Raw genomic sequence first — 24,932 nt, forward strand, 5'->3', positions numbered from 1 at the left:
TTCCTATGATAAACTGATAGCCTAATTGTTCCAAAGGTCACATTGTGTTGAATTCCAAATTTCATGTGTGGATTTGTGTACACGTCTGTGTACTTGTGCATAGGTTTATGTATACATGTGTGGAGGTGCATGTTTGTTTGTATATACACGCATCATAAGCCTGCATTGTGTGATTAAGAACATGAACTGAGGAGGCAGCCTACCTGAGCTTAAATACTAACCCACCTACTTCTTCCTACCTATATGAATTCGAGCAAGCTTTTTTAACCTCTTGCTTCAGTGTTCTCATGTTACAGAGTTGTTGTGGGTTTAAATAAGTCAATATATGTAATGCACTTTGAACACTGAATCCATAGTAACCACTTAATAAAATGCTAGCTATTACTATTATTATTATATATTTATTTATTCTATGTTATGTCTAAAGTTATATTATTTATACAAGTACCTTGGTGGGTGATTAGTAAGTAGGTATTTCACTAAAATAATGTTACAGATATGCCAACCTGATCTCACTTTTACTTGTGGATTCTTAAACAAAAGTCAAAGACTTAGAAACAGAGAGTAGAACAATAGTCACCAGGGACACGGAAGGGGAGGAAATGAAGAGATGTAGATCAAAGGGTACCAACTTGCACCTACATAGGATGAATAAGTCTACAGCTCTAATGTAAGCAGGAGGGCTGTAGTTAATACTGTTGTATTGTATACTGAACATTTGCTAAGAGAGTGTATTTTAGGTGCTCTTTCCACCAAAAAAATAGGTAATTGTGTGATGAATATGCTACTTTGATTGACTGTAGTAATTATTTCACTCTGTGTGTGTGTGTGTGTGTGTGTGTGTGTGTATAATAAACATCATGTTGTACACTCTATAGACAATAAAAGTAATAAAGTTATGCCAACATAATATTTTGAATTGTGATCACTTAGATAAACTATGCTATGTTGTACATTATTGGTGAGAGGAAACAATTGGGAAAAAGAAAGAAAAGTTGTATAACTTTGTGGCTCACAAGCTGCTCGTCAAATATAGTGATATTTGTTGGTTTATTCATATGTAAGCCAAGTGCACATCTGTAGTATGCAGGGAGCTAGTGTTAAAATGACACATGGTGTGTCCTGAACATCCAGGAATGTACAGCACAGCTGCCTACAGGATAGACAAGGTTAAAAAAATTAAAATAGCAATGCTGTGTCAATTATGCAAACTTAAAGTGGTCTTTCTTTTTCAGGGGGCACCCAAGCCAATTGCCATTGAACCATGTGCTGGGAACAGAGCTGCTGTTTTGACTGTGTTTCTTTGTCTACCACGAGGATCATCAGGTGCCCCTCCCCCTGGGCAATCAGGTATGATAAATGAGGAGCTTTCAGCAGTTGAGCAAAACTTGTAGACTGAACAGAAGGAATAAAAAATATCACCAAATAGCACAGTAAGGAACTTTACAAGGTTCTAATTTAGAGCATGGTAAAATTTTGTGAGAATACAAACTTTTACCCAAATATCTATATATCCACATTATTATAAGTTTAGATTTTCCAGTGTTTCTCTGAAAAACACAGGTTGAATATGTGTATATTTGCATATAATATACACATGTATGTATGTTCACACCTATACCGCCATTAATTACTGGATTTACAATAAGAAATCTCGTTAGCAGAGCCACCATGTTCTAGACCCTTCTGGCCAGCTTCCTTTCTTCCAGTATGTGTGTCATATTGGAAACCACATTATAAATATGATTAGAAATTTGTTTTGTGAATATAGAACCAAACTAGGGAACATGTATGTTTGGAACGTTGAGTTGCATCAGAGGATGATAGCTTCGTGCAACCGTCTCAGTAGGTTTAAGATACTCCCTTGCTTTCAGCACCAGATGGAGGTCATGGGCCAGGTGAACTCTCTTAGGTGGACACAGCCAGGCTTTGTTCTGTTTCTCCTTTTCCTACGGGAAAAGCATATCTTTTTTATTTGGGGATAATTATACCTGTCCTCTTAGAGGTCTTCTCATTGCAGTAGTGTTGTCTACATTCTAAGCATGCTCAATGTTGAATATAACTCAAGCTTAAATCACAAACCACACCTATTTCTCTCTGTGCATATACTATTCCATCTATTTATAGTTTTGAATTTTTCTGTGTCCTGATTGTTTTCTCTTTCCAACCACTGCTGGAATTAATGCTTTTTGAGGGCAGTGATTTCAATCTGTTTTTCTTTTCAATTCCCCTTAAGCATAAAATAAAATGCTAGCAATCTGGCAAGTTCTGAATAACAGTAATTGATGATGAACTGGCCTCCTTGCTTATTTTATCTTTTCTTACTTCCCTACTTGGCTTTGAATTTGCTTGCCACTTTCTTGACTTGTGTCCAAGCAGACACAAAAAATGGAAAATACGCTATTGTATGCCTTGTAAACGATAGATATTCATGTAACTGAATTTTTCCCATATATGGGAACAGAGTTTCCATCACCTTCAGATTCATCATTCATCGTACCTGATGATATCTTATTGCAGGAATTTCTATCCAAAGTTCATCTGTGGATGTTTATTCAAAGAAATAAACATTTTCTGCACCTTCTCATATATTGAGTGAATGTCTTGTTCTTTTCCTTCCAGCACCTCTAAGGTAAATGGGATGCAGTACGTAAAATAGTTTGGCACTGGTCAGATAAGATGGATAATTATAGGTACTTGCACAGCTAATGGAAGTATTGTTTTAAAACTGGGATGATTTCCAAAACAAACACTTCACTAATGAAAACAAGTCTATGTGATATACACCAACGTTTTTTCGATCCTTCACAAGATGAGCAGACTGAAAGCAACTGCCAATTCTCTGTCCCTTTAACCTTTGAAGTCCTTTTTGACTGATATGAAAGAGCCAAGTAGCAGTGTAAACCATTACCTCAGCTGTGTTTTCTAACAACTGCTTATGCTTACTAATGGTAACGTTATCTTACATATGCATCGTAGTTTACTCTTTATAAAATGTTCTATTTTTCACATGTGATCCTCATGGTAGGGCTGTGAGACAGGTATTATAAAACTATCATTATAAATGAGGGGAGTGAGATGTAGAAAGCATCATATTTCTACACTCAAGGAACTATTGGGGAGGGGGGATACTCAAATGTAGAACAAAAGAATAAAAAATACTTTTTGCTGGCATCTCAGTTAATTTTTCCTGATGATCTGTAGCAGAGAGCCTCTCTGTAATCAGCAGCCCATGTCTTTACAAAAGCAAGCATTTGGGTGAATACTGAAAATGTCTACAGGGTTGATACAGCTAGACAATAGATTGAAATAGCTTACCATACTTTTTACAGAGCCTGAGAATTAACCTAGAATGAGTATCTGCATAATTCAGGATGAGCTTGTTCTTTGTTTTCTAAAAAAAAAGTTGAGTAGATTTTTCAAGCTCTTTTTAGAGGAGTAAGACAATAGTTCTACTCCTTTAAATTGCAGTACTATCTGTTATCTACATCTATTTTGTAGATGGGTAAGATGGGTAGATGGACAGATATGTCATAAAGCAATTAAGTAAAATGTTAATGGTAGGGTCTAGGTGCTAAGAATACTGGTATTCATTATAAAATTATTTTAACTTTGATATATGTTTAAATATTTAATAATAAAATGTTGGGAAACAAGAAAATAAAATGTCTTCACTGTAAGAAAAAGGCAGTATCTGTAGAGAAAATTTTTCCATCATCATCTAGGTTTTCCCCGAATAAGGCAAACTGACACCAATATATGAACTAAATGACTATTGTTTTTCACTCCTCATCAAAATATTTAGTGTGTGTACAGCCAATCAAATCTTAAGACATTTGAGAGGAAATATATTCCAATGATTATTTGGGAACAAAATTGGCTCTTGGGAACCAAATGCTGACAACAGTTATCTCATTGCTGAAGTCTAGTTTATTCTACATTTTGACAGAAAGTCCTTATATGTGCCCGTGCTTATCCCAGTGCCCTACACATAGAAATCAGTTAATAAATTATTTTGATGATGGTGATGACAATGACAGGAGACTTGAGAACTGTGACCTTTCGCAACCACTTGAATATATGAGCTTCAGTTAATTTCAGTAAAATGAGCAATTGGATTTGAATTCATTGATCGGTTCCCAGATCCCTCTCCTAGAAGCCCTATGTTCTCTTGAGCGTCCTCCACTACTTGTGCAGGGTGACAGGTTGGGGGAGTTGAGGAGGAAGTAAAGGTGGAGCTTCATGGGGACACTCCTGAGCCTACCCCCACTGTGTGAAGGACAGGGCGCCAGGAGTCTTCTCTTGGCTGTTGGGCTATTTATGTCTCCGTTTGTTAGCATATCTGTCCAGTTATTAAATTAGCATTCGTTATTAAAAGTATTCTTATAGTACTTTGCATAATCTCAAAATGTTTTTTAGCAGACTCCTTGTTTGAAATGTAGCTTACTAAATGTCAGTGTCATGTGTACTCTTCATTGGCATGAATAAGAGCATTTAAGAAGGATGAGCTTGAGGATATGCGAAGGCAGAAGCATCCCATGAGCATGGTGGGTTTCTCTCATACACTGAATTTCAACCATGAAAATGAGTGACTCAGAAATGCATGGGTGCTAGTTTGGCCGTCTCTTTTAAGGAACAGTGATTTTTTTTTTAATTTAAAAAATAGCATTATCTTTGGACTTTACATTCTTTCCACCAGCAACTGCTTCAGTAATATGTGGCAAGTAATGCTTAGACATGGCTGTCTTAGTTTCTTTCTTAAATGTGTCAACTGCCTCCCCTATGGCTCTCATCTTAATCAGAGGTCAAAAGAAAAACTATGCCTGCCAACTCATCCCTTAGATTACCCATGCACTAATCTCTTTTTAATATAATAAATGTAGGTGCTTGGGAGAAATTCTCCCTTTAAGTGGCTTGGAATAGTAAGGCAAAAGATATTAAGTAGGCTTTTCAGCATTCCCAGAGCTGACTAATTACGTTTCCTGCTCCCCCACCCAGTAAACCTGCTGCTTCGTTTCTGTATTTTCTTCGAGCAACCACTGCCAGCCATGCCAGACTCTGGTTAAGGTGGGATTTATGCTGTTGTTTATGCATTTGTTCACTGTGCAACCACTTTGTCTTCTGACCTCAAAGTGGTTGAAAGGTTGACATGAAAACAGGACACATTAAGTGACTCTGCTGCATGACGTTAAACCACCAAATGTGTCTCCGGCCACCCCGGACAGCATGGTCCCCAAGCGTTTTAGAGGCACATTAAGATGAAATGTGGACAAAGTAAATAGAGTTCTTCAGGAGCATAAATTGACAATGATAATGATTGCTGTCACTTTGTGATGGAAGATTATGGATTTCATAGTTTATGGATTCTTCCTAATGAGAAGCGGATTAACTTTTCTCACTGGATCAAAAATCCCAATGGCCCAAATAGCCACTACTGAAAAGAAGCTATGTGCTACAACTGGAAGTAGAATTTTGCCATGATCCTGCCTCATATGTGATTAATTATAACATTACCAAAATCACATTAATAGAAAGCCTAAGGTTTTGAAATTTTGAAATTTTCTACTTTAGCCTTAGAAGTTTGGGCAGGATGATTAGATTATTTTGAATAATCTAGAAATATTACATAATGTATAAAATGATAGTCTACCCATAGTGTCATGGATGTCTTTCTTGTTTATAATGATAACAATAAGAGGACTTTAATTTAATGCAAAAAGGAAAGAGAAAGAGAAGCAGACATTATATTAAGTGCTTTATATATTCGTTGGTATAACCCACTTAATGAATCTGTGGAGATGATTATTCCACTTTTACTATTCAGAAAACAAAAACTCTAGAGAGATTAAATGACTTTCCCAGGGTAAATACAGCTAGTGAGTAAGTGAGCCAGAAATCAAACCCAGGGCCATTGGCTCCTCAGTCTGTGCCACTCTCCCTCGTCACTGTGCTTCTGTGGATGAAGATACTGGGGCAGAGCCCTTATTCCTAAAAAACCTTTAAATCCGGAGTCAAGGAGGAAGGACCTAGTGGGTGTCTGCTAAACAATGGGCTTAAGGTAGTAAGGACAATTTTATTTTTGCCAGTGACTTCAGAAATTTGGTAAAATGCAAACCAGTGCATGCCCATGGGGCATCTGCTAATGAAACTGGACTCCGTGTATGTAATAGGAAAAAAGCACATGAGCTCATAGGAAAAGAGCTTAAACTTGTATGTGTGAGCTCTGGACTTGGAGTCACAAGCCCTAAGATCTAGACCTAGCTCTGCCACTAACTAGCAGTGTGACCATGGGCAAGTCTTTCAGACTCTGGGTCTTCTATGTTTCCATGTAAAAAATGATGGGGTTGGGTTAGATTCCTAGGATGCATTTTACTCTACCCCCATTGCACAGTCTAATTAATACTACAAATTATACTAAGTCATACCAGTTTGGGGTGGGGAGAGCAAATAACTTGCTTTAATTGGTACCTCAATTTATCTTTTCAGCTGCTCAAAGCCATTGGGAAACTTTATTTTCATATGTATTGACTATTAGTGACTAAAAATAATTCACCTTTCTCCTGAAATTTAAAAAATTCTTAAAATTGTGTTAATGAAATCTTCTTAGCATGTTTGAAAGATGTAGATGGTTCATAGTGCTCCTATTTTAGAAGTGAGTAAAAGGAATCTAATACCACAAGTGAGAGGTACGTTTCCCATAATCTCAGAGATGGATTGGGAATGGATTCCAGGTCTGCTGGTTTACAGTGTAGGACTCTTCCCTCTGAAGACAGTTTTTAAAGCAAATTTCCAATTTCCAGCAGCCTCTGAAATTTCTGTCCCTTCAGACTCTGTTTTTCTTTTATGATTCTGCCACCATATCTTCACACTTATAGAAACACATCCGTTGATACAATCTTAGCACTTATTTTGTTAGAGCTGGCTGGAATAAAAAATAGCACTACTGAATTATATCAAAACTTCATTATAAAAATCTGGCATGTTAGTTACCCTTTAACCTCAAGTCCAAATATTGTTTATAGCCAGTGTATGTGTCTTCACAAGAAGAAAGTAAACGTGGCAAATTCATGGTAAAATAAACTAGAAAATTAGTCAAAGAGCCCAGGAAACAACAGAGATAAGAACAAATATCTGAGATTCTTGTTAATAAATATGACTCTGTGTCAGAAAATATCTGATATTGAAAGAGCTTAAAATTAACAGAAGGAAATAATTTTGCCTTGTATCCAAAATACAGTTATCGTGAATCCCCACTTGCTACCTTATTCATGCAAGAAACGTGTAGAAGTCTGTTATATGCCAGCACTGGGTATACTATAGCGAACCAGAGTTCCTGCCCTCATAGAAGTTACAGCCAGTGCAGAGATAAACATTCAACAAATAATCATGCAAATAAACTCATATCTACAAGTTGTGCTAAAGTGCTATGAGCAAAGAATAGAGAGGCAAAATAAAACAGTTGTACAATTGCTAAGTTTAATATTTGCCTACAGTGGTAAGGAGTGATAAACATAGTCATTAACATGCCGTTTCCTCAATTCTTACATCTCTGTAGTGTTTGACTGTCGATTATTCCCCGTTACACCTCCCCACCTGCTGGAAACTTTCCCCTCCTCTGCTGTTATGTGCCTTGACCAATCACAGGCACCCACTTACAATTCACTTAGAGGCAATGGCTGTAGAGCACATCCTTTCTGTGCATCCTCAGCTTCATCTGCCCCTTGCATACAGGCATTCCCCCAGGTCTGATCCTTAGCCAGCTTCTTTTACCCTCTCCACTTACTTAGGGAAAATTTCTCTGCAGCTAACTGCCAATTCTGTGGGTCTTCAGCCAATACTTCTCACCTGCTGAGCAGCAGCATCTCAACCTGGATTTCCTACTGCTCAGGTATAAAGGCAGCCTTTCTTCCCCCTTTCCTCTGTCACCTCCCACCATTCCCCACACCAGCTCTTCTCTCCTGACTTGTCTGTTTTTGTAAAGTCTGTTTTAGAGTGGCTCAAGTTTGAAACAGTCAAATTAGCCTGTCTTCTCTCTTTCTGCCCTTTTCCATCTAAGTTCTCATGAAGCTCTGTAGATTTAATCCCTGGAGCAGACAGAAAAGGCATCTTATTTTTTCCATTCTTATTCCCTCCATGTTTTGTTCTGGGAGTGGTGGCTTCTCACCTGGGTTGGTGTCAAAAGAAAGCACAGCTCTAATCATATCACTTCCTCATAAACCTTTGGAGACTTTTCATTGCCTGTTAAAATAGGCCCCGATGTTTACTCTGGAATGAAAGGTGTTCTCCTTGGCCTCTCTCAGCTTCCTTTCCAGGTTTTGCACCTCAGAGTCCTAAGCCTATCTGCACAGCACCACTGGCCACACGAGGGTCCTTGGACAACTATTTTAAACTCTCATACCCTGTTTCTTCATCTATAACATGAAAAAAAATGACTAGATAAAATATCTTTGTGCTTGCTGTTAGGCAGATGACTGCTGCTAGACCTATCATTCCATACATATTTTTCTTATGATCCTCTGAGGATGTGTATGGTCTGTCATATTATCGTCCTTGTACCTGGAATCCCCTCTCTTAGCTGCTTGTTTTCAAAGCCCAGTACAAATGCTATTTCCTCTTCCACACATCCTTTTCATTCCCCTTCCTACAAGTTTGACCTCACTGTCCCGAAACCTCACGCCTTCTAACATACATCAAAGTTGCTATGTACTTTTCTTTCTTCCCCGGTAGTAAGCTCTCTGAAGGCAGTGGCTATATTTTATTTTACCTCTGAATCCCTAGCTGCTATCAACTGTCTGATACTTAATAGTTTCTTGATAAATATTTAATTGATAAATAAAATTATCTTTACATTTTGGAAACTCTTCATCAAAAATGTTATACAAAAGATGTATACTCCACAAATGTACAATTTACAATGTAAAATTTTACTTCAAGCTCATAATCTCAATAGACTGGATTTTGTGTTTTTATAATTCATGTAGGATGGATCAAGCTACATATCTCAGGGACAGAAATCAAGCCTAAAACTGTACTTTCAAAGGAATACATCTTTTAAAACTAAGTTGTTTAGATTTAAGGTTCAATGAACATGAGAATATTTGTGAAAGATGACACAAAACAATAAAGCAATTTATATTTCCAATGTAGCATGTCTGAAACCTATTATAGAAATCGTCTCTTTTCATGTTTTGAACATTGATTTCTTCCTTGGGTAGTAATTTTTTTTTAAACCATGTTATTTAAGTTTGAAAGAGCTCAACTCAGTTCCACCCTTTATGACCAGAAAAATAAATTACCTTGAATCTTATGGAAATGTCCACATATTAGTTATACTCAGGACAGATAACTTCACAAAAGATAACTGGCAAATAAAAAGCATCAATGGTTGATGTCATCATTAAAATGTACTATTTGTTGTGAATCTATTCTTTGCACCATACTACTGTTCTTTGAGTTACTGTAACCCTATAGGGCAGCAGTCCCCAACCTCTTTGGTACCAGGGACCAGTTTCTTGGAAGACAGTTTTTCCACAGACCCAGGTGGGTCAGTGGCAGGGATGATGGTTTTGGGATTAAACTGTTCCACTTCAGGTAGATTCTCATAAGAAGCATGCAACCTAGATCCCTTGCATGCACAGTTCACAATAGGGTTCATGCTCCTATGAGAAATCTAATGCCTCCACTGATCTGACAGAAGGTGGAGCTCAGGTGGTAATGCTCATTCACGCTCACCCTTTTCTCACCTCCTGCTGTGAGGCCTGGTTCCCAGCAGGCCGCAGACTGGTACTGGTCTGCAGTATGGGGTTGGAGGCCCTTGATATGAGTTATATACAGTTTACCCTAGAGCAACATGGGTTTGAACTATGTGGGCTCATTTATATGTGGATTTTCTTCTGCCTCTGCCATCCCGAGACAGCAAGACCAGCTTCTCCTTTTCTTCCTCCTCCACTTACTCAAAAATGAAGACAATTAGGCTAAAAATATTTATAATGACCTAATTTCACTAAATGAATGGTAAATATATTTTCTCTTCTTCATGATTTTCTTAATAACATTTTCCTTATTCTAGCTTACTTTATTATAATAATGTACAACATATAAAATATGTGTTAATCAACTGTTTATATTATTGGTAAGGCTTCTGGTCAACAGTAGGCTATTAGTAATTAAGTTTTGGGTGTGTGAAAAGTTATACAGGGACTTTAAACTGCACAGGGGGTTGGCACCCCAACTCCGTCATGTTCAAAGGTCAACTGTATTATCACTTTTCTTTCATATATGAGAAAAATGAACTCATGGATATTAAGTAATTTGCCTACAGCCACATAGTAAATAATAATGGAGCCAGAATTTAAAACCAGGAAAGTTTTACATCAAAGTGCTCTTTATAGATGTTCTTGGTTTTGTTTTGCATTTTCATTTCTTAGCTATGAGTAAAGACTGTTTGTGTTTTGAGGATAGCACAAGCTTTTTGTTTTACTGACCAGTATCACTGTAAAATGACTTGGTCAGGGTCCTCCCATTTCAGATTTTAAATTTCTCTTTCTGTCACTTTTGATTGTGAGAAATGAATTAATATATAAAGGAAAAAAGAAGAAAAACAAGATGAAAAGCATAAACAATAGTGAACATGGCTAATTAAACATGCGGCAGAAATGAGTCAACCTTAAAGGTTAACTCAAACACTTCCAAGAGCAATTAGAAACAAATTCACATGAAAAGTAAGAATTCGTGGAAATGAAAATGAGACCACCAGCACTGAAACCTGAACAACACATTTTTTTTTTCTTCTTTCCCACCTGCCACCTCTTTCTGATATTTCTGGAATTGACTGGTAAATAATTACTGTGGTCAAAGAGAAAAACAGGAAAAAATTAAAACTCAACAAGACAACTTACAAAGCCAAAGAGGAAAATAAAAATGTGTTGGAATAACCAAGCTACCTTTGAAGCAACAAAACAACAAAATAAGAATGTTATGGGTCTGAATAAAATGTTAAGGGTCAACCATTGTTAAAGACAGTGTGGCAACACCTCAAAGATTTAGAACTGGAAATACCATTTAACCCAGCAATCCCATTACTGAGTGTTTACCCAAATAATAGAAATCATTCTATTGTAAAGATACATACATACATATGTTCATTGCAGCCCTGTTCACAATAGCAAAGACATGTAATCAACCCAAATGTCCATCAGTGATAGACTGGACAAAGAAAATGTGGTACATATACATGATGGAGTACTATATAGCCATAAAAAGGAATGAAATCATGTCCGTTGCAGGGACATGGATAAATTTGGAAGCCATTATCCTCAGCAAACTAAAACAGGAAAAGAAAACCAAATACTGCATATTCTTATTTATAACTGGGAGCTGAACAATGAGAATACATGGAAGGAGTGAGGGGAACCACATACACTGGGGCCTGCTGGAGGAAGGAGGAAGTTGGAGGCAGAACCTTAGGAAAAATAGCTAATGCATGCTGGGCCTAAAACCTAGGTGATGTGTTGATAGGCTCAGCAAACCATCATGGCACACGATAACCTATGTAACAAACCTGCACATCTGCATATGTAATCTGGAACTTAAAATTTTAAAAAAAAGTTTTAAATTTTAAAAAGGGTAAGTTTGTGAGGTTCTCCATTATTTCTTATGATAGCTGACACCATGGTTTATATAAAACTTCCAATTAGTAAAAAAAATTAATTTTAATTGGCTTTGAATTAAATAGTCCTACTTTCCATAGATTTGGGAGAATTTAACAGAAGGAGGTTGCTGCCTTCATTACTTCAGGCTGCTATAATAAATCAGAGTCTAGGTGACTTAAACAACAAACATTTGTTTCTCACAGTTCTGGAGGCTGGGAAGTCCAAGATCAAGATGCCTGGACAATTTGGTGTCTGGTAAGGGCCCTTTTCCTGGTTTGCAGATGTTCACTTTCTAGCTGTATCTTCACATGGCAGAGAGAAAGGGCTCTGATTTGTTCTTATAAGGTCACTAATCTCATCATGAAGCTCCACACTCTTGACCTTACCTAAACCTAATTAGTCCTCCCCAAAGACTCCCAACCTCCAAATATCATTGCATTAGGGATTAGTGCTTCATTGTATGAATTTGGTAGGAGGTGGAGCACAAACATTCAGGCCATAGCAGTCTCCTTCTGTATCAAGATTGGATGGGTTCTGAGTCTCAGAATGACTAGAACCAAGGTCTCTGGATCTCTCAAGCTGGCAGCAAGAGATCCAACCTTGGTTCTAGTACCTGCTTATATTACGCCTCACTCATACTTATTATAACATGTTGCAAAACCTAACCAGAAAAAGAAAATAATACAACTCACCTCTTACTAGCAGGCAGTATTGCATAATTCTGCCACACCGAGCCCAGAAAAGGCAGGCAGAAGAGAACTCTCTAGATCCAAAAATGAAAATTAAGTTGCCAGCCAACTGGTAAAAGGCTAAGAATGGATAAGTGGCCCTGAAAATTCCTTCTAGCTACATAAACATTTTTCTGGAGATCACTTCATAGGTGGTCCCTAATAGGGCCTGTGGTCTCCAGAGGAAGTATGTTCAAGTTTTGATAAAAACTCCATGTTATACTGATAGCTGGTTTAATCTCCAGTCCTGCCATAGACTGTTTAATGGTGCCATAGTATCTACCAAAGGTATTTTTGAGTGTGGATGTCCCCTTACTCTTAATGGAAGTCCTGGTGGAGGAGCAAGCACCAGCAGTAGAAATTAATTCTACAAAAGGTAAATGTTGATTATAACTATATTAACTCCTTAAGGTCACAGTGATCTTTCTCTAAGAGCTTATAGGGAAAAAGTTAAGAGGATTTATCCCTGAAAAGAGAGTAATTTATCTCCTTTTATCCACTTTATAATTTGCAAATTAGCATAGCCCATATAAGTTGAGCAGGCTTCCCTCACTGTTGGGTAGTATATCCAAAGCTTTAACGCAGATAATAAAAGCTCTGGGATAACCTGCAAGAGCTCATCTTCTTCCTTAGGAGCTGAGCCTTAAACTGGTCCACAGGACTCAGGGAGGTGGTTTGAGGAATCCTACATGATCCCTGGGATCATCATTTAGAAGCCTTGAGGGAATAAATGGATTCTTGTTTTCTGAAACTGCTGTCTGATATAATTTGAATTGAACCTTGAAGACCCTAAAAGTCTGGATGCAGTGACCATACATTCAGTTTCATTTATTCAACAAGCCAAGCAAGGATCATCAAATCAATAACATGACTATGCCGTCTGCCTTCCCTTTGCTCACCATCACAGTGAAAAATGACTCCTTAAGTGTTCTGCGAGGCAATTAACTCTGAAGGCAGCGCTGTAATGGAGAGAGGCTGAGTAACATTTGTATTCAAAACTTTACTGGTAAAATGGAAAGGAAGCTGTTGTCCATATTAATAGATACATAAAACGTATAAATGGGGTAATTTGGTATTACTCTATTTATGCATAGTATTATACAACTGCAGAAACACAGAGCTAAGAAGGACACTGAAATGACATATGGCTCCTCCGACTGTGTGTAGCCACAGCTGGTGACCCTGTCCAGAATCATCTTGGACAGCAGACTGTTTCTGAACACATTCCCAAAAGTCATGCTGATAACTTCCGGGACTAATTCATTCCGTTATTTAACAGTCTTCACTACAATTTGATTCCATTTTCTTTTGTTCTCTTTCTTCTTGTTTTCATCTCTCTAGAAATAGAAAACAGCTAATTATGCTCCCTATAATAATCCATCATGTGGTAGAAGGCGGTTTTGAAATCACCACCCAGCCTTCAGCTCAGGTTCAATATAGTACTCCCAGTCCTTCCATCTGCGCCTTTAAAGAGCCTGGCTTCCAACTTGAGTCATCTGGTGACTCTCAAAATGCTCTTCAACCTTCTTAAATATTATTGACTCAAGAGATATGCAATACAAAGGGACTCTGTCCGTTTGTTTCACAGATGAGGAAACTGAGGCTTATTGGAAAAGATATCCTCAGAGTCTACCATCTACCATATGGCAGAATCAATTCAAGAGCCCTCTCGGGCTTTGCTCTCCTTGTTTGTTTCTTGGTGCCTAACCTCTCTTTTCAAGCAGCTGCCCTGCCCTGCGGGCTGCTTCCCCACTTGCAGCTCAGTAGGACTCCTTTGTCCCTTCCTGACCTTTTCTGCCCTTCTACATTTTGTATCTATGGCCATGGTTTTCCTTGCACACAAAAAAGGAGCAGTTAGTTTGTTAGTTTCTCTGATGTTTCAAGGTCATATTTAAACTTTAATGCTATCCTTTAAAATGCCTTTCTAGTGCCCTGCGACCCATTTGATGTTTTCTGAATATATGATAATTTTAGGGAGATGTTAGATGTCTCACAGAGCTGGATTCCAAAGGGACTTTTAAAATACCATTTGTTGTGAATGCACCATACCTCTGTCCCTTTGCAGGTACCAATGCCTCTGCCTAGATTGTCCTACCTATCAGCCCTTCTCCAATATACAGGTCCTCCCATTTGCACCAAGAGAATTTCAAATTCAAAGGTCACCTCTTCCATGAACTTTGTCCCCATGTCTACCCAGCCTCAGTCCTCTGCTTTGTTTTTTCATTTACTATTATGAAATTTTTCTTACACTGTCTGTGACCCACCCAGGTGACCTAGGGAAGGGATATTTCCCTTATTATGTCTGTAGGGGCTAAATGGTGCCTAAAACATAGTAGAAGGCTAGTTTATTTGCTTAATTATTTCCCCCTCTTCTCTTACCCACCTGTGCATGTTGGTACTAACTTCCCAGAGTCCAACTCTTAAGCTAGCTGTAAATTCACTTTCTACTGCCCTTTGTCATGTTCCTTGCTATAAATTAATTCTAGATGCTTCTCAGGTTTTAAAAATGATGAACTACCCTAATCTCTGGCCCGAAATTTGGTTTGTGAAATAGAAATGAAAACTTTATCGAGGTTAAATCAGTTCCTTATTACTAACTAGGCCTGTTATCTCAGCTCTGTCCTTGTGACCTGTTTGTCTCGGTCTTAGTAGTCATTTCGCATTACATGATTTTTTTTCTATGTTTAACAAATTTCTTTCAGTCTTTTGTTATTTTTTTCCAGATATAAAAATATCACTTTGATAGTCTGATCATTCATAAGATCATTGTCTGATCATTTTTAACACCATTCTTTTTCCTTTTCTCAAAAATGAGGACAGGGACAGTAGCTCACACCTGTAATCCTAGTGCTTTGGGAGGCCGAGGTATGAGGATCACTTGAAGCCAGGTATTTGGGGCAAACCCAGGTGACACAGTGAGATCCCCATCTCTACAAAAATTAGAAAAGAAAAAAATGATAATGTTTCACAGATTCTTTATTCTCAGTGCTTTAAGCGGGATCAGAGCCCCTATCACTTTTCTTGATGGCCTAGGTATGAGTCACCAGACTCTGCTTCTGCTGCTTGGATCATCCATTTATAGTTTCCGCTGATTCTTGCTAGGCTACCTGGCTCCTATATCCTTTGTTGTGGGTTTTTACATCACAGTTTTTCTTTAAGAGTGAAATTTTTCAAGCACTTTGAAAGTCTATTTTAAGCATTATTTGTTATTAGTATTTTCTGTTACATATAAAAACAAGCCAATTTTGTAAAGCTATTGCCTACTCCCTTGCAGGTTCTATTCTGTTTCCCTTTATGTTTAGTCCTTGCTTTATTGCTTTTCACTTTCCCTGATGTTTCAGAATCATCCTGTTTTGCCAGGCTTCTTAGGTTAGAGCACTCCTAAGTTACATTTAGCTCTTTGTGCAGCTCTTACCCGTCCATTTGAACTTCCTCTCAACCAACTTTTTTTCATCTGCATTAAAAGTATTTCTCAGAAATGCAAATTAAAACACTGCTGAAATACTATTTCTTACCTCTTATGTTGGTGAAATTTAGAAAGTGTGGCAACCTAGTGCAGGGAAGAATGCAAATTGCTACAACCCTGCTGGAGGGGAATTTGACAAGATCTAACACAGCTACACTTCTACTCTTTTGACCCAGCAGTCCCACTTCTAGGAATTTACCCTAAAATATACCTCCAGCAATATGAAACTACATATGCATGAGTTATTTATTTTAGCACTTTTTTGTAATCACAAAATGTTGGAAATAACCTAAATGACCATACATAGGAAAGCAGTAAAATGAATTTGGTATCTGCACAAATGGAACACACTGTACCTGTAAGAAAAAATAAGGAAGACCTCAAGATACTAATCGAAAATTATTTCCAAAATATATTTAATGAGAAAAAGTGCATACGAATATCTAGCGTCTGTCCCTAATGTAAGAAATAGGGTCTGTAAGGAAATCTACAAATGTCTACTCATTTTTGCAAAAGAAGTATAGAAAGATAAGTCAGAAACCAACAAGACTGGTTACCTACAGGAAATAAAGTGAAATGGGGTATAAAAATGAAGCAATGAAAGGGGGAGTTGGAGGACACTTCTTTGAGTATACCTTTGTATATATCTCTGATCCTTAGGAAAAATGTGACCTTTCACATACCAATCAGTTAGGATGTGGGAGAACTCAAAATGAAATATAAATTGTAGAAGATAAACGTAAGTGTATTCAAATGAATATAAAACTATATTGGGGGTATAGGGAGAAAAAAGCAACCTAAGTATCTTTAGAAAAGGGTTATTCTGACTATATAATGTAACATTAAAGGCAACCAAAAATGTATATATTCAGGAATGTACTATAGTTGTATATTTGTTTCTTCTACAAACAGGAGCATGAACCAGCAATTCTGACACTATTTAATGTACATGCTAGTACTGACCAAAGTAAATATTTTCTGGATAATGAGAGCATTTTCTGACTATCAGAGAAAAATGTTACGTATGAGGAAAGTGAGAAGACTAGAATGAACCTGTGGCATTGGATTGGAATTAGAGGGATCCGTATGAGTTTATTCACATATAGGTAGCTACACACAGATATAGATGTATGCATGTGTGTTGGATATGTTTATATGTTTCTTAATGCTGCCTGCTGAGAGGTCCTAGAAGCAATGATATCTCAGTAGCAATAAATGTACTTAGCACTCATCTCTTGGTTTCTTAACACCATTCTTCAATACAGTGAACCACGAGTTTGGGTATATGGTCAATACTAGGACTAAGAAGGGCCAATACAAGATAAGCTTGGATCATCTGATGATTCTAGAAAATAAGTCCTCAAAAAAAGTATGAAGACATTTTAAAAGGACAGAGGAGCCAACTTGAAGGAGCAGCTAATGTCTAAAGCTGGAACAACTTGAACAAAGTAAATAAGTATAGTATTGGATTATAACTCAATAAATGTACGATCCATGAGTTTACACTAACAGATTGAATAATAAAGAATAGATAGTTCAAGACCAGCCTGGTCAATATGATGAAACCCTGTCTCTACAGAAAATAAAAAAATTAGCCAGCCATGGTGGCATGTGCCTACAGTTCCAGCTACTCAGGAGGCTGAGATGGGAGGATGACTTGATCCCAGGAGGTTGAGGCTGCTGTAAGCTGAGATTGCACCACTAAACTGCAGCCTCGGAGCCTGGGTAACAGAGTATGACCCAGTCTCAAAAGGAAAAAAAAAAAAAAAAACGAAGTGGGAGAGAAGAAGGCAGCACTTTTTTATAGTAGAATTCAAATTAATGGATGTAGAAATAGGGGAAATAGAAAAATCACCATTAGAAAAATACCACAGTAGTAATTGTTAAAGGCAAGAAACACTGATGAAAGCTAAAGTTAACAGGATAAAGTATATTGTAAAACAACACATTTGCATAGTCAGAGTATCTTAACACAAGACATTTATTGATTGCAAAGGGGAAAGCAGTAAATTTGTAATAAAGAACCCTAGAAGACATGACTTATCCAAATGATCAACATCAATATAACTAGTAACAAAACATATAGAGGTCATATACCTCCTGACATGTTGCATGGAGAAGAGCAAAATATCAGCTCTGTGGTGTCCTTGTTAAATGTGTAACACCAATGTAATCATGAGAAAAGACCAGACAAATCCAAATTGAGGGAGAGTGCGCAAAACAAAACCACCAAAACTCTTCAAAAGTCCCAAGGTCATAAAAGATGAAGGAAAACTGAGGCACTAACACATTAGAGTCTAATGACATATACATGCAGTAAAATCCTGAATTAAATCCTGGACCAAATAAAACATAACTGAGAAAACTGGTAAAATTAACATAAGGTTTGTTGACTACTCAATAATAGTATATCAATGTTGGTTTTCTGGTTTTAATCATTGCACTCTGGTTATGTAAAATGTTTTCATTTGGGGAAGCTGAATGAAGAGGAAATGAGATCTCTGTACTCATTTGCAGTATTCCTGTATGTCTAAATTTATCTCAAAGTAAAAAGTTAATTATTTTGTCAGGACTCTTATAAGTTGGCCATATTCCAAAGTTCAATCTATAGTTTACAGGCTCTATTTTCTCATAGGAATCATATTTATTATATTGTATGACTCCTGGGCCAGCCCTCAAAAGCTTACTTAATCTAGAATTTTTATATATCTATGGGCATTTGTATTTATTAAATAGTCTCCCTCTACTCTTGAACATAATAACATAGTATAGAAAAATACCCCTATCTTACAGGCAAAGAAATGAGGTTGCAGAGAAGTTTCTCTACTTGCCCCACATTTTTTATTTTAAGATTTTAGAGCAAGCAAGTTGCAGAGCTGATTTTAGAGGCAGGTCTGTGTGATGCCATGTACTGAGATTCCCTACTGAAGTATCTGAGGCTTCATCTGCTAGGCCACCTCTCACATACTAACCACGGAAAATGGACAAATCTTATGGATACTTCTGTGAGGTCCTCTGGAATCTTTCCCTTCATTATTTTTCTTTTCTTGGATTGTTGAACAAAATGTTAATTTTTATTTTCTTCATGAGAATTGCCTTATTTTTTAAAATATTGACTTTGAAATAGTTTGTGGATTTTTTTTTCTCTAATTCTGTCTACCATTTTAAAATCTTTTTTCTTTTTTCTTTTTTTGAGACGAGTCTCACTCTGCTGGCATGATCTCATCTCACTGCAACCTCTGCCCTCTGGTTTCAAGCAATTCTCCTGCCTCAGCCTCCTAAGTAGCTGGGATTACAGGCACCCACCACTACACCCAGCTAATTTTTTGTATTTTTAGTAGAGATGGGGTTTTACCATGTTGGCCAGGCTGGGCTCAGACTCCTGACCTAGTGATTCACCCACCTCAGCCTCCCAAAGTGATAGGATTACAGGCGTGAGCCACCATGCCTGGCCAACTAAAAGCATTTTAAAGATCAATCAAAAAGTGTAGAACTCCTAATGCAACATTAGGAACAAAGTTAGTAAAATCTTAAAACAAGATGATATATATTTACTATAAATTATACTGTGCTTATAATGTGCTACCATAGTTTTGTTAAATTTTAAAAAATGTTTTAGATAGTAAGCACCTCAAGACTAATACTGGGCGAAGAAGCTCTTTTCTATTAAAATATTCATCAATTATGCTGACATGAACATGGTGTTCTGAACAATTATGAAGAGTGGGGCTCCTAATGCAAATGTCATTTCTATTATGACTTTTTCTGAATTTGTAAAATATCTTCAAGTAGTCTATGAAACTGTCCAAAAGTCACACCCAAACCCAAACCAAAACAAACAAAAACCACTGTTTCTCAGGCATTTACTGTGATTCAGTCACTATAATAAGTATTTTCTAATGTTTTCTCATTTAATCTTGCAGTAACCACGTAAGGTAGATACTGCTGTCTCTATTTTACATATTAGGAAATTTGAAGTTCAAAAACTTTCCAGTAGTTATAGAGCTCATAACTGACAGGACCAAGATATGAACTTAGTTTTTGCGTCTGCTCTGAAGTTCATGCCTTTAATCCTTGTACAGTACTCTAGTGCTTCCTGACAGGAAAGCATTAAATACAGCATAGAAAACTAAGAAGGAAAAATGGCACCAACATGAAATATGTTAAGCTTACATTTAATCTGCTGTTTTATGGGTTCTTTTTTTTTTTAAAGAGCAAAAAGAAAGCTACGAGGGATTTTAAAGAGTAATTCAAAGATCAAACATTATTTTATCTTTTGTCCCAGAGCACTTCAGATTCAAACCCAAGGCTTCACTGCTGCTGACACACATCCACCTATGAGTCTTACCAGTAAACTGGTAAATTTACATCATGTGTGTCACCAGCAGCTTAAGAAGGGAACAGATGTCAGTTTCAGGAAATCCTGGGAATTTCAGACTTGCTCAGATTAACTGGTCCAATTGATAAAATGCTAATGAGAAAAAAAATTAAAATTTTTACCATAATAAATCTGAATTCTGACCAGAAAGATTAATGTAATTGCCTTTCTGAAATTCCTATTTTTCACAGAGTAAAATATATATATAGATATATTTTTAAAAATGAAACCATATTTGTTCTTTAAGAAAGTGTTAATGTTAAACTGGAACTACCTGGAAATTTTAATTGAAAACATTAACTGTTTTATACAATTAAATTCAATTTATGCATTGCTTTTTTTTAGAGCAATAGAATTCTATGCTGTCACTTCTTGGCCTTAATGTCATCTTGATAACACATCTAGGAATACCAAGCAACTAACTGCTTAGGCATTAATGTTTCTTCCATGTCATATAGTAAGAGGAAGTTTCCATTTATTTATACCATCTTTAGTAGAAAAGGATGGTACAAGTCAAGGTCAAAGCCTCCTTACTGGAAGCAGCAGCTTGGCAGGCTGCTTAGGGTTCTTTGTATGCTTTTTCCTCTGACTGAACTGGTCCTCTTTCCTCTCTTCCAAGTTCAGTGTCATTAGCATAACAGGATCAGACAACTAGAGTTCATCTTGTTCAGCCCTCTGTCTTGTGCCGCTTCCATTTTATGTTTTATAACATAGCCACAGATTGAGAATACACAGTTTCTCACAGCAATAATTCCACATCTTAATTTCCTTTTACTATTTGGAATGTAGACACAGTATGATTTTGTTTTTTTCCTTTTTTAATTTTTTGAGACAAAGCCTCACTCTGTCACCTAGACTGGAGTGCAGTGGCACGATCTTGGCTCACTGCAACCTCCACCTCCTGGTTCAAGCGATTCTCCTGCCTCAGCCTTTCAAGTAGCTGGGATCATAGGTTTGCATCACTACTCCCAGCTATTTTTTTGTATTTTAGAAGAAACGGGGTTTCACCATGTTGGTGAGGCTGGTCTTGAACTCTTGACCTAAAGCTATTCACCCACCTTGGCCTCCCAAAATGCTGGGATTACAGGCTTGAGCCCCCTCACCCAGCCCACCATTGACTTTTATAGAAATGTAGAGCTTATACATTGAATTGGTTCCTGCCCTTTTCAAGGCCGTTAGCTTGGAAGGTTAAATGTACATATTTGAGTGATATGCATCTTAGTATTTTAGGTACAGAGAAGACTCTAGGACATACAACTTATTCTAGCTCCTGTGCCTTCTCTTTCATCTTCTTCCACAGTTTCTTACATTAGTGTCTATTATTACCATCTTCATTTATTCCCTAGCACATTGTAATGTGACTTCAACACTCACTTCCCTATTAAAAGCCTCACCAATGAGGTTACCCGTGACCTCCATGTCTCTTAAAAAGGACAATTGGGTGCACTCTCATTTTTTTCCAGCTCACTCATTACACTTTGAGTTATCTGTCTGCCTCCTTAACTAAACTAGGAGCAACATGGAGGCAAGGGCCATCTTTCTTTATCACAGTATCCTCTACATCCAGCACACACCTGACATCACAGACCCTCAATGCTTCACTGAATGAATGAATGAATGCATACTCTGCCCCTCTCATTTTACAAGTACAGACATAGAAGCCCTAAAGAAGGCATGCAGTTTGCCCAAAGTCACACAGCTGATTATTAGGAGAACCAGCACATGACCTCAAACCTCCTACGTCCCAGGCCAATGCCAGTTGGTTTGATATACTACTGATGTGGCTCAAAAGAGGTTTTGGCTCCTTTTGAATTGTTTTCAAAGCCCACAATATATTATTTTGAATATATTTGGTGGCAAGTCTTTATTCTTTTAACTAGTGGATTTTATTTTTGGAATTATCCTAAAGCTACCAGGACACACAATATGTCTCACAATCTATAAGGCATTACAAAATCTGCAAATGGGTATTAAAAGAGCTGTCCAGTCTAGTTTTAGCCTAAATAATTTAAGGCCTCATATTGGGAGCATTATTAGCCAGAGCAATTTGCATAAAAATATACAATGGGATGCTTTGACTCTGTTCTCATCTACACTAGCCAGGAATCCCCAACATTAGTGGGAAAGAGCCCGGCTACTTGAACAGTCAGATGTTTGTATACCTGTGTGTGTCTATGAGTACATGCCTGCATACACAGGGGCTGTGGACAGGGGAGGTGGAAGAGGTGCCCAGAGGAGTTAGGATAATTATTCTGGGAAAGGAGGACTCAATGACACGGAGAAATACTCACTTTATAACATTCAGCAAAAATGCAGAATACAGACCTTCATTAAAAAATGATGCCACTTATGTAAAAAGAAATCCAAATACGTCTAAAGTTCTAAATAAAATATGCCTTTTGTTGGTTATCTCAGGGTTGTAAGATTTTTGTTTCTGTTTTCTAAATTTTAAACAACGAAACCATTAATTTTATCGTCAGAAAATCAACCAATAAAACATAAATACCCATGATCTATGGGTGCCATGGATGGGAAAGGCAGAATAGGGGCCAGGGGACTTGGGATATTCCTTCCAGGAAGGAAGGACTCATTTCTCTTCTACAATTCACTTCCACTCATCTCCCACCACCACACACAAACATCTGTTTGTTCTCCTCATAGCATGTGGGTACTTACGTTTTATTGGTTGATTTTCTGAATATAAAATTAATATTTTTATTATTTAAAATTAAGAAAACAGAAACAAAAATCTTATAACTCTGAGATAACCAACAAAAGGGGCATTTCGGGACTTTAGACATATTTGAATTTCTTTCTAGATAAGTGGCATCGTTTTTTAATGAAGTTCTGTATTCTGCATTTTTGCTGAATATTATAAAATGAGTATTTCTCTGTGTCATTAAAAATCCTTCAGAAACATAATTTTAATGACTGCATATTGCATTTTATGGATGTATCATAAACTTCTTAATTATTCTCCTCTTCTTGGCTATTTATGTTGTTTCCAGACCCCCTCCTTATTTTTTGATGTTATAAATAACACTGTGAAAAAGACTTCTGGGTAAAACTTTTGTCCACATCTCTGATTATTTCCTTAGGAAAATAATCATAGTAGGAATTTTGTATGTAGCATTTACTTGTTCTGAAGCAAGTATGTATGAACCACACTTAGGTTTATCAATACATATTGCTAAATTGCTTTTCAGGAAAATTTTACCAATTTTTTTTCAGCCAACCAAGGTTTTCTGAATGTTACAAAACCACTATAGTAACTTATGGTAAATGACCATACTCTCTTCCTAAAGAAAATGGCAGTGGGACATAGAAAGACAGTCAGATTTTGCAAATCAGGGGATTGATCACAATTGACTAGCTATTGGCTCCCGCCTTTGGCAAACCAGAAGCCTGGCAGAAGCCTAATAGAGGAAGACTGTAGTAGAAATCATCTGAAATTAAGACAAGGCAACCCTTTAGCATATGAAGGACCAGGTAGCAAAGTGTACCAATATATAGCTAGTGCCGTTGAAATATGCAGTTTATTATTTGACACACACCTGCATCCTAAAAGCATTTAAGGTAAGCACTGGTTGTGTGGAACCCAGCTGTCCCTGAAGGACTAACCTCTGAACTCCCCAACCTGCATAACTATGTAACCAGATTCCAAAGCAGAGATTATTATCCTCATATTGAGTGTGACCTAACCAATCTATCTTGACATTATTTCTGATAATATAATTGATATCCTTATACATCAATCAAGCTCTTATGAAAAGCAGTAAACATTAAAATGTTTAAGAACATAGACTTTGGAGCCAAACTGTCTGAGATTTAATTCCTAGCTCTACAATTTAATAGCTGTGTGATCTTAGGCAGGTTACTTAATCTATCTGTGCCTTAGTTTTCTCATCTTATATTTAAGATAATAATAGTTCTTTTCTTTATAGTTGTCATGAAGAGTAAGTGAGTTAAAACTTATAGAGTACTAGGAACAATATCAGGCCCATAGTAAGTAAGTGCTACATACAAAATTCCTACTATGATTATTTCAAGTTGCTAAGAATTAACTTCAGCAGAGGAACTAACATTAGACAGTACAAATATTTTAAAGCAATTGCTTGAGCTTTGGGAATAAAAGGAATGCTTTTCTTAAGCTAGGATCCTAATAATATTTTGGTTCTGTCCCTGAAAAGCTTTTTAGATTTTCTTGGTTTGTTTTTGTTTTTTGTTTTTGTGATTACTATACCTTAGTAAACTTTTGAATCTCCCAGAAATATTTGAAAGCAGTGTCTTATACTGGAGATGAGGACCATTAGCGTTACCACCCAACTGATACTTTCCCCTTTACAGTAAGGCATTTTTCTCATAACCTTACAACTTTCTTATAATCTTACAACCAAAATATAACAATGATGATGACAACAAAAGACATATTTCCTTTTAGGATTTTTTTTTTTTCGGCCATAGCCTTTCTCTTGGATTCATCTGGACAAATCTTACGGATAGGTTGAAGTTATCAGAGTGTGTCCAGAATTTGACAGTACCAGTCTTAGAAAGGCCTGGTCAGATTCTTCATATATATAGGACCTTTTGACAATGAACCATTTGAAATCTAATTCTACTGAATAAGCCAGGTAAATAAATAAGCTAAATGAAAAGCATCCAAGGAAAGGAACTACTCAAAGAAGCAGGAACTGCTTGACCAGCAGAAC

The 24,932-nt window shown here is 37.0% G+C and overlaps 1 protein-coding gene across 3 annotated transcripts in view; it reads left to right on the top strand.

Moving 5' to 3' along the window:
* ATRNL1 (attractin like 1) overlaps window positions 1–24,932 on the top strand; it is an 811,767-nt gene that overhangs the window by 707,941 nt on the left and 78,894 nt on the right. For all 3 annotated transcript variants that reach the window (XM_039465348.2, XM_074382946.1, XM_074382948.1), the window contains one exon: window positions 1,236–1,350. In XM_039465348.2, the coding sequence (XP_039321282.1) occupies window positions 1,236–1,350 (115 nt within the window). The remainder of the gene's footprint in view (window positions 1–1,235; window positions 1,351–24,932) is intronic.

This window comes from Saimiri boliviensis, chromosome 12, assembly GCF_048565385.1.
Source record: "Saimiri boliviensis isolate mSaiBol1 chromosome 12, mSaiBol1.pri, whole genome shotgun sequence".
Classification (NCBI taxonomy): Eukaryota; Metazoa; Chordata; class Mammalia; order Primates; family Cebidae; genus Saimiri; species Saimiri boliviensis.